This window comes from Myxine glutinosa, chromosome 2, assembly GCF_964187855.1.
Source record: "Myxine glutinosa chromosome 2, kmMyxGlut1.1, whole genome shotgun sequence".
Taxonomy (NCBI): domain Eukaryota; kingdom Metazoa; phylum Chordata; class Myxini; order Myxiniformes; family Myxinidae; genus Myxine; species Myxine glutinosa.
The window spans coordinates 121,980,721-121,991,216 of NC_136262.1; the positions used below are offsets into that span (position 1 = coordinate 121,980,721).

The 10,496-nt window shown below is 51.9% G+C and overlaps 2 protein-coding genes across 5 annotated transcripts in view; one reads left to right on the top strand and one right to left on the bottom strand.

Annotated features, from left to right (window-relative positions):
• The window catches only part of LOC137421318 (polypyrimidine tract-binding protein 1), a 49,828-nt gene extending 44,687 nt beyond the window's left edge, over positions 1 to 5,141 (top strand). Inside the window, exons 15-16 of the mRNA XM_068107241.2 lie at positions 898 to 975; positions 4,080 to 5,141. Coding sequence (XP_067963342.2) covers positions 898 to 975; positions 4,080 to 4,212 — 211 coding nt within the window. The 3' untranslated portion in view covers positions 4,213 to 5,141. The remainder of the gene's footprint in view (positions 1 to 897; positions 976 to 4,079) is intronic.
• Positions 1 to 10,496, bottom strand: part of LOC137421316 (uncharacterized) — a 137,119-nt gene that overhangs the window by 7,668 nt on the left and 118,955 nt on the right. For 3 of the 4 annotated variants that reach the window (XM_068107237.2, XM_068107236.2, XM_068107233.2), the window contains exon 18: positions 5,301 to 6,110. In XM_068107237.2, coding sequence (XP_067963338.2) covers positions 5,817 to 6,110 — 294 coding nt within the window. In that variant the 3' untranslated portion in view covers positions 5,301 to 5,816. Of the gene's footprint in view, positions 1 to 5,300; positions 6,111 to 10,496 lie in introns of those variants that run through there. The other variant, XM_068107234.2, reaches the window with a different exon arrangement.

Here is a 10,496-nt window from a genome sequence, read left to right on the forward strand (position 1 = left end):
AGCCAACAACAGCTCTTTGATGGGCGTCGGTCGGGCTTTGGTCTTGGCTTTAAGACGGCTGAGGTTAAAAACGCTGCCATTGGTGTGGAAGTGGATGTTGTCTCCCTCGAGACGTGTCTTGTCTGTCAATGATCATTGCGATGATCACAATGCTGAAGAGAGTTAGTGCTTGGAGGCGACCTTGTTGAGTGCTGCTGGTGGCATCAAAAAAGCTTGGATTCACTGCCATTTCCAACAACTTTCTCCTTCATACCGTCGTGAAAGGATAGAATGATGTTGAGCAGCTTCTATGGGCAACCAATGCATCACAATAATTTCCACAGGCCAAGGTGGAGGAAAGGCATCATGGCGATGCCCTTCCATGGCGTCAGGAAGGGCATCTGGCCATAAAAACATTGCCTCAAAACAGGGAACCATGATTGTCATGGGGCCCGCAAGGCGAACCCCCGCTCTAGCAGGGAAAATGGCCTTTAAAATGCATGCTTGTTGTTGTATGACAGACCTGCATGTCTCGGTGCGATGAACAACCCCTCCTACATCATGGCCTTGAGAGCTTGAATGTGATGTTGCAGCATCCTTTTTTTCTTCTTTTTTTCTAAGCACACCTAATTGGCATCTGCCCTTGAAATGTTCACATTTTCACAGTTTATTTGACATTCCCATGAGTGCACCTAACTTGTCATACTGCGGGCGCAGGTTAAAATCCTACAAGCACACACGGTTTATTCATTAATCCTGTGCTGATGGCATTTGTAATTAAGTCCACTGATATCTTGAGGTGCACGTGTCTGACGTTGTGCACATGTACAAGTTCCTCCATGAGTCTTGGATTACTGTGAAAGGAATGATTCAAAAGATTGCATCTATTCTGACTTTTCATCTGAAATGTCCATTCAGGCCGGCGGTCACAGAAGAGGAGCTGCAAAGGCTGTTTTCGGAGGCCGGTGGAGATGTCCAAGCATTCAAGTTTTTTCCGTAAGGGAATGTTGTGAAATATTTGTGTTGACATGTGAGGGAGTTTGATTTTTTTTTTTTTTTTTTGCCTTTCAAATGACCGAGAAACTGCGTGGGGATGATGGGGATGATGGGGTACGGGTGAGTTTGGGGTGTGAGGAGCCAGAAGGGTGCTCTGACAATAGGGTGTGGGTTGAGGCAGTGGTGTACGCAAGGTGTGGGCAAGGCACCAAACCTACCTACCTACCTGCCATGCTTGTGCTTTGCTTTTGAGGAGGTCGTTACCCCCGCACACTGAGTACCCTCGTCCCTCTATACAAGGGGAAAGGTGACCCTCTGGAGTGTGAAGTAGTGACATGGGTATTGAGGAAGTTCGGAGTGGAGGAATGGTTGATCAGAGTAGTGATGGCAATGTACAAAAGAGCGCGCACAGCTGTAAGGACGAAGGACGGGAACAGTGGTGAGTTTGAGGTGAAGGTGGGAGTGCATCAGGGGTCGGTACTAAGTCCACGACTATTTGTAGCTGTGATGGAGGTGCTGGCTCGGAACGTAAAGGAGGGTTTACCGTGGGAGTTGTTGTATGCAGATGATCTGGTGTTGATTGCAGAAAGTATGGATGGACTGAAGGAGAAGATGAACAAGTGGAAGGAGTGTATGGAGACAAAAGGTCTGAAGGTGAATATCGGAAAAACCAAGGTGATGGCAAGTGGTAAAGCATGTGGTGAGGTGGAAAGAACTGGGAAGTGGCCCTGTGCTGTGTGTAGGAAGGGTGTCGGAGTGAACTCCATTCAGTGTGCACTGAGGAGTGGGTTCATCAAAAATGTATTGGTTTGAGAGGGTCATTAACCAGTGTGGCAGCTACATTCAAGTGTAAGGTGTGCACAGAGGGAGCTGCAGATGGAGGAAATGTTGAGTTGGATCTTGGAGACGGCGTGAAGCTGGAAGGTGTGAACACATTTTGCGACCTTGGAGACATGCTGAATGGAGATCGGTGGATCAGACTCGGCAACGGTTGCTCGAGTGAGATGTGCATGGAAGAAGTTTCGGGAACTGAGTGGCGTGCTGATGAGGAGGGGAGTGTCGTTGAAGCTGAAGGGAAAGGTGTATGCTGCATGTGTGAGAAGTGTTATGATTTATGGGAGCGAGACATGGGTAATGAACGGAGAGCAGCAACGAAGGCTGGAAAGAGTGGAAATGTGAATGGTGGATGTGTCGAGTATCGTTGAGAGGGAGGAAGACAAATGATGAATTGCGAAAGATGATGGGAATAGAGCCTGTGATTGATGCTGTGAAGAGAAACACTGAGATGGCTTGGAAGGATGAAAGTGACTGGTTGAGAAGAGTGATGGAAATGAATGAAGAAGGGAGTAGAGGACGGGGAAGACCGAGAAAGACTTGGCTAAAGATGGTTGAAGAAGAAATGCGGGGCAAGGGGTTTAACAAGGGGAAATGCAGAAAATAGGGCAAAATGGAGAAGATTGTCATGGGGCCTGCAAGGCTAACCCCCGCTCTTGCAGGGAAAATGGCCTTAAAATGCCTGTTATAAAAGCCTTAAAATCACCACTCATGGTGTGAAGTCGCATAATGACTGGTATATAACCTCAAGGTTTTCAGATTCACAAGTGTATGCAGGTCTCACTGTGTTGCCCTGATGAAGCCCCAACAAGGGCGAAACCAGGTCGGGAACTAAGTTTTTGTCTGCACTTGTGACAGTATCTGAACTAAGATCTAAATTATGCACTGTCGGATGGCTCTACCGGACCTTGGCAGGCAAAGCGCACTATGTGACTGACGTCACAGCATGCGCTCATTAGGTTGGAGAACTGAAATTATATTCTGATGTGTATATATAATATATATATAGCATGCGCGAGTGTGGCTTTGAGGGACAGTATCAGGGTGAAGAGGAGGCTGGCGATATGGTGATGTCGATGTACAATACTGATTATTATTGATCACCATAGAATGCAGCGTCAGACTCGATCTCCTAAATTGTGGCTCAACGTACACAGATGGTTGGTGTATAACGCTGCTTCAGTAGCATAAAAGTTCTGCATTTTTAAACAATCTAACTAAAATACGCCATTTCTGTCTGATAAATTTTTGTCGCCAATACATTCCGTCCTTACTTGTCCAATTTCAACCAAACTTGACAGGATGGTCAAGGGTTACATAATGAAGGTTGTACCACGTTAATTTTCTCCCCTGAACGGGTTTTCCCCGCCATTGCCGTCAATGGGTTGCATGTTGAGTTGGCTTTATCGTGGCGTTTTTCCAATACCGCTTCGAATAACAAAACTAACGATAATGGCGTAATATTATTACAAAACGATATTAATACCAATATCCCACCTCCCCACCCGGCGAGTCAACGCATATAAATAGCTTATGGCGTTTTAGTGGGAGCAACGGCCTCTCCCAGAAGGTAATGAATATTATGAACCACAAAAACACGTATGATTTGCTTTTTAAACAGTCGCTGATGCTGTTTGTAACAATAAATGAAGAAATTTGGAGGAATCCTGACATGCGTGCGGTAAGTTTTACTTACAGAACTGAGCGAAGATCTATGGTATTCCAGGTACCCCATAAGTGTTGGGTTAATAACATGGCCCTTGCTGTCGCTGCCGTGACATTTTCTGTAATGAACTTTTGAAACTCGCTGCTGTTTAAAACGAAACTGAAAGGGAGAAGCTCGGGTTGTGCTCATTTACCAAGCCGCTAGCTAGCGCTTGCCAAGCCAGCCGTTCCTTAACGGGTTTGAATGGAGTGCTTGCTCGAATGTTTAAACCACTTGGTGATCTCTCCACAAGAAACTTGGTAAATGAACACACCCAATGTTCTTGAGACCCGCCCATAGATCTACTGTAATCTATATACCCCAAAGAGGAATGATCCTTTTTTTCCGCTCCCGTAGTGAACAGGTGTACTCGTCTTTAAAATGATTATTTTGTTAAAATGTAAGTATGAACTTGAACGCTATGTGGGGTATCATGTTTTATGAGCTCTCCAGTTTCCATTGTTTAAATTGTTGCAGCAACTGCTGAATGAGGCGAAACGTTTGTAGATCTTCATGCAATGGCACGTTCACTGTTTCCCTTGAATGAACGTCCGTCTGTTTTTAGGAAGGACCGTAAGATGGCCTTGCTGCAGCTGGGCAGCGTGGAAGACGCCATCGGTGCATTGATTGAACTCCACAACCACGACCTTGGGGAGAACCACCACCTCAGGGTCTCCTTTTCAAAGTCTTCGATCTAGGATCAACTGTTGATTTGCAATGAATGACTCATGTCCGCACCTAATTTTCACACAAACTTCTAAACATTCCAATTATCAGTTAAATCTTTCATCATTTCCTTTTGTAAACAATTTAACATGAAAAGGGACTCGAGCACCTCCACTCGCTTCTCGTAAATCTTGTAAATCTATTTTTTGGAACACTTTCTTTGCATTCTGACCATTTTCTACGGTAATTAGAGAATTATCTTTTGCTGCTTCTTCTTTTTTCTTTTCTTTTTTAGCATTGCACAAGATGAGGGTAGAGTGGCAGGACAAGTAGGGAAATTTAAAATGTTTGATTAAGTTTAAATTTTACTTTTCCATTAAGTTTATGTCAAAATAGCTTTTCCAGTTTGGCTGCAATAATTGAAACATTGAAATTCCCGATCCATTTGCTGTTTTAGCAAATCCAGTTTAGAAGGTCAATTTTAAAGTTTCCTATTTCACCATTCTTATCATTCCCCCTGCATTGCTTTTGACTTCACCCCAAACCCTGTGTCACCACCCCACACACACTTACCAACCAAACCTGTACCTGTTGTCATATTCTCAATTTCTCTCATTTCCATGTCATGTATTTGAATGAACCAGCATTCCCAGTGGACCAAAGCTTTGCCATTTTCCGCACATCCTCATCCTGTGCTGTAGTTATAAAGTTGATCGTTATAGTTTCAATCTCAGTACTCTATAGTTATTGTTGCATATACGTACAACATTGGGCTTTTTTTTATTATCTTATTCACCTTAGTTTTAATTTTCTAACCTTTGGGTGCCTTAATTTGAGGGGTCAACGCTGTTGAACTTATCTTTCCCAGAATGCCTTACCAGGTTCACCTTCCGAGTGCCTTTGGAATGGATTGAAAACCAAATTGTCGGCCCTGAGATTGAATAAAAGGTTTTTTTTATCATTCCATCTCTTCCTGTGATGTTTGCGTTTAAATTGTCAGTGGGCCACCTCTGGCCTTCTACTACTCCACCTTACATGTGCACTTCACCTGTTTGCGGGCCTTTAACCCCACAACCTTGTTGTACGAGTTTTATAAAAAGATTGACGACCACAGACAGTATTCCATCAAGTTGATCCTCTGCTAGTTTTCCTAATTTATTAAATAAGGGAGATGGACTAATGTGTGTATGTATAAAGATGGGAAAGGGATAACAGCAAGATCTGAATATATGTTAACTGACGTTAACCATTTCGAAGTTATATGGTGATGGACTCCTTCATTGGCAATGTGTAAAAAGATTTACCACAAAACTATTCATGTCTTACCCTCCTTCAGTTTACATTATCTTGTTGGAAAGACGATAAAATAACAGATAAAATCATAAAAATAACGGTTTGTTCCATTTGCGATTCGGAAACAGGATACGTTTCACTTCTGGGTTCACTCTTGTACCATCAGAGGACCGTCAACACCTCTTCCCATCAAGTCGATGCAGCATCGGACAGACGAACCAAGTGCTTACGTAAAAGCCAAGTCTTCCATTGTCCTTTTTGACAATATCATACAATTATGACTAACTGGACAAAGTTTAAAGTAATATCCATGGAGATGTACCACCTCGTATGCTCCGTCATCTCACCGACCCATGTAGTTTCTCCCGGCCGCGGAACCCCGCGTCGCGTCACCCATGTCGGGGCAAGCGGGTTGGGTTTGCCGAGTTTGTGGTGGGGCTTGAGTAGGCCCAGTCCACTCAGACGCTGGCATCTGGAACTGTGGGCGGAGTCCGCCATACTGGGCAGCACTGTAGGGGCGGGAATAAGCGGTCGGATAGGCCCCGTTCACGGTTCCTGCCATTGGTCCGTAGGCATGGGGTGGCCCTTGGGAGTGTGGGGCCTGGAGATTGATCGGCAAAGATCTTTGTGGGTCGGCCTGTAAAGTGCGTACAATTGGTAACAATACCTCGAGGATGGTCCAATACAGAAACACCAAGTGCTTTAAAAAAAATCAGTTTTCATGTAAATATTGTTTATACAGTTTAACACTAATGTAAACATTTCTGAACAACACAAAACAAAATTTTCTTTTCCTTGTTTTTACACAACAAGAAGCAACAGTTTCCACAAGATTTTGTGCAAAACTGAAGAATCACTCGACCCAAACCTTAATTTCCCTCCAATTACAAATTAACTCCAACCAGGGCAAGAACCAATTGAGTGCAGAGTCAGATGCCCAACTATGTATACACAAAGAATTAAGTTAAGCACCCCCCCGTGTTTTTACAACCTCGCACATTACAAGTTTGTTGTCGTCAAAACAGTGTAATATACCCATGATATTGCTATATTTTCTGGAGAAGTGATATTATGGTCACATAAAAACATAACAATCATGCCGTTTTCAATATTTTATTCTGAATAATTGAAGGTGAAATTTTTTGGGAATTTTAGGCATATTTTCACCTCAATTTAAGTATGGAGCTATAGGTCCATCACGGACAGTGTGGATGACGTTTATGTTTTCTAACGTACAGTCATTGTTCTGAGAAGACCTCTAGCGATCTTTGCGTCAATAACGTGTGTAGGACCCACGTGATCGGATCACTGACTCAGCCCTACGTCTCATAGACCCTGTAAGCCGTCGTATGCGTTGCTGTGGCAGGTTGAACCCCCTCGAGCACGTTTGGGACATGTTGGGACGACAAATTGCGAAGATGGTCCCTCCAATAGCCAATCAGGATGAATTGGAACGTGCATTACATCGGGAATGGAACAACCTGCCACAGCAACGCATACGACGGCTTACAGGGTCTATGAGGCGTAGGGCTGAGTCAGTGATCCGATCACGTGGGTCCTACACACGTTATTGACGCAAAGATCGCTAGAGGTCTTCTCAGAACAATGACTGTACGTTAGAAAACATAAACGTCATCCACACTGTCCGTGATGGACCTATAGCTCCATACTTAAATTGAGGTGAAAATATGCCTAAAATTCCCAAAAAATTTCACCTTCAATTATTCAGAATAAAATATTGAAAACGGCATGATTGTTATGTTTTTATGTGACCATAATATCACTTCTCCAGAAAATATAGCAATATCATGGGTATATTACACTGTTTTGACGACAACAAACTTGTAATGTGCGAGGTTGTAAAAAAAGGGGGGGGGGGTGCTTAACTTAATTCTTTGTGTATATTACCAAATTAAAGGGGTGCAGGGAGATTTTATGTTAAAAAAAAGAAAAGCTAATTGGGGAAAAGGGAGATGGAACACCTTATGGCTTCAGGGGAGGGGGCTGTGGGTGGTGGGTGGTAAGCGAGGCAAAGAGTGGCAGGCCGGCAAACCGAGGGTACAGGCGGCAGGCCGGCAAACGAAGGGTAGAGGCGGCAGCCTGGCAAACGGAGGGTACGGGCTGTAGGCCGGCAAACCGAGGGCACGGGCAGCAGGCCGGGAAACGGAGGGTAGGGGCGGCAGGCCGGCAAACGGAGTGTCCGGGCGGCAGCCCGGCAAACGGAGTGTACGGGCGGCAGGCCGGCAAACGGAGGGTAGGGGCGGCAGGCCGGCAAACCGAGGGTACGGGTGGCAGGCTGGCAAACGGAGGGTAGGAGCGGCAGGCCGGCAAACCGAGGGTAGGGGCGGCAGGCCGGCAAACCGAGGGTAGGGGCGGCAAACCGAGGGTAGGGGCGGCAGGCCGGCAAATGGAGGGTAGGGGCGGCAGGCCGGCAAACGGAGGGTAGGGGCGGCAGGCCGGCAAACGGAGGGTAGGGGCGGCAGGCCGGCAAACGGAGGGTAGGGGCGGCAGGCCGGCAAACGGAGGGTAGGGGCGGCAGCCCGGCAAACGGAGGGTACGGGTGGCAGGCCAGCAAACCGAGGGTAGGGGCGGCAGGCGGGCAAACGGAGGGTAGGGGCGGCAGGCCGGCAAACGGAGGGGAGGGGCAGAAGGCCCGCAAACCGAGGTTAGGGGCGGCAGGCCAGCAAACGGAGGGTAGGGGCGGCAGGCCGGCAAACGGAGGGGAGGGGCAGAAGGCCCGCAAACCGAGGTTAGGGGCGGCAGGCCGGCAAACGGAGGGTACGGGCGGCAGGCCGGCAAACGGAGGGTAGGGGCGGCAGGCCGGCAAACGGAGGGTACGGGCGGCAGGCCGGCAAACGGAGGGTAGCGGCGGCAGGCCGGCAAACGGAGGGTAGCGGCGGCAGCCCGGCAAACGGTAGGTACGTGCGGCAGGCCGGCAAACGGAGGATAGGGGCGGCAGGCCGGCAAACGGAGGGTAGGGGCGGCAAGCCGGCAAACGGATGGTCGGGGTGGCAGGCCGGCAAACGGAGGGTAGGGGCGGCAGGCCAGCAAACGGAGGGTAGGGGCGGCAGGCCGGCAAACGGAGGGTAGGGGCGGCAAGCCGGCAAACGGATGGTCGGGGTGGCAGGCCGGCAAACGGAGGGTAGGGGCGGCAGGCCGGCAAACGGAGGGTAGGGGCGGCAAGCCGGCAAACGGATGGTCGGGGTGGCAGGCCGGCAAACGGAGGGTAGGGGCGGCAGGCCGGCAAACGGAGGGTAGGGGCAGCAAGCCGGCAAACGGATGGTCGGGGTGGCAGGCCGGCAAACGGAGGGTAGGGGCGGCAGCCCGGCAAACGGAGGGTACGGGCGACAGGCCGGCAAACCGAGGTTAGGGGCGGTAGGCCGGCAAACGGAGGGTAGGGGCGGCAGGCCGGCAAACGGAGGGTAGGGGCGGCAGGCCGGCAAACCGAGGGTAGGGGCGGCAAACGGAGGGTAGGGGCGGCAGGCCGGCAAACGGAGGGTAGGGGCGGCAGGCCGGCAAACCGAGGGTAGGGGCGGCAAACGGAGGGTAGGGGCGGCAGGCCGGCAAACGGAGGGTAGGGGCGGCAGGCCGGCAAATGGAGGGCAGGGGCGGCAGGCCGGCAAACGGAGGGTAGGGGCGGCAGGCCGGCAAACGGAGGGTAGGGGCGAGAGCCCGGCAAACGGAGGGTAGGGGCGGCAGCCCGGCAAACGGAGGGTACGGGTGGCAGGCCAGCAAACCGAGGGTAGGGGCGGCAGGCGGGCAAACGGAGGGTAGGGGCGGCAGGCCGGCAAACGGAGGGTAGGGGCGGCAGGCCGGCAAACGGAGGGTAGGGGCGGCAGCCCGGCAAACGGAGGGTACGTGCGGCAGGCCGGCAAACCGAGGGTAGGGGCGGCAGCCCGGCAAACCGAGGGTCGGGCGGCAGGCCGGCAAACCAAGTGTAGGGGCGGCAGGCCGGCAAACGGAGGGTAGGGGCGGCAGCCCGGCAAACGGTGGGTACGTGCGGCAGGCCGGCAAACGGAGAGTATGGGCGGCAGGTCGGCAAACGGAGGGTAGGGGCGGCAGGCCGGCAAACGGAGGGTAGGGGCGGCAGGCCGGCAAACGGAGGGTAGGGGCGGCAAGCCGGCAAACGGAGGGTAGGGGTGGCAGGCCGGCAAATGGAGGGTAGGGGCGGCAGGCCAGCAAACGGAGGGTAGGGGCGGCAAGCCAGCAAACGGATGGTCGGGGTGGCAGGCCGGCAAACGGAGGGTAGGGGCGGCAGGCCAGCAAACGGAGGGTAGGGGCGGCAAGCCGGCAAACGGATGGTCGGGGTGGCAGGCCGGCAAACGGAGGGTAGGGGCGGCAGCCCGGCAAACGGAGGGTACGGGCGACAGGCCGGCAAACCGAGGTTAGGGGCGGTAGGCTGGCAAACGGAGGGTAGGGGCGGCAGGCTGGCAAACGGAGGGTAGGGGCGGCAGGCCGGCAAACCGAGGGTAGGGGCGGCAGGCCGGCAAACGGAGGGTAGGGGCGGCAGGCCGGCAAATGGAGGGCAGGGGCGGCAGGCCGGCAAACGGAGGGTAGGGGCGGCAGGCCGGCAAACGGAGGGTAGGGGCGGGAGCCCGGCAAACGGAGGGTAGGGGCGGCAGCCCGGCAAACGGAGGGTACGGGTGGCAGGCCAGCAAACCGAGGGTAGGGGCGGCAGGTGGGCAAACGGAGGGTAGGGGCGGCAGGCCGGCAAACGGAGGGTAGGGGCGGCAGGCCGGCAAACGGAGGGTAGGAGCGGCAGGCCGGCAAACCGAGGGTACGGGCGGCAGGCCGGCAAACCGAGGGTAGGGGCGGCAAACCGAGGGTAGGGGCGGCAGGCCGGCAAATGGAGGGTAGGGGCGGCAGGCCGGCAAACGGAGGGTAGGGGCGGCAGGCCGGCAAACGGAGGGTAGGGGCGGCAGGCCGGCAAACGGAGGGTAGGGGCGGCAGCCCGGCAAACGGAGGGTACGGGTGGCAGGCCAGCAAACCGAGGGTAGGGGCGGCAGGCGGGCAAACGGAGGGT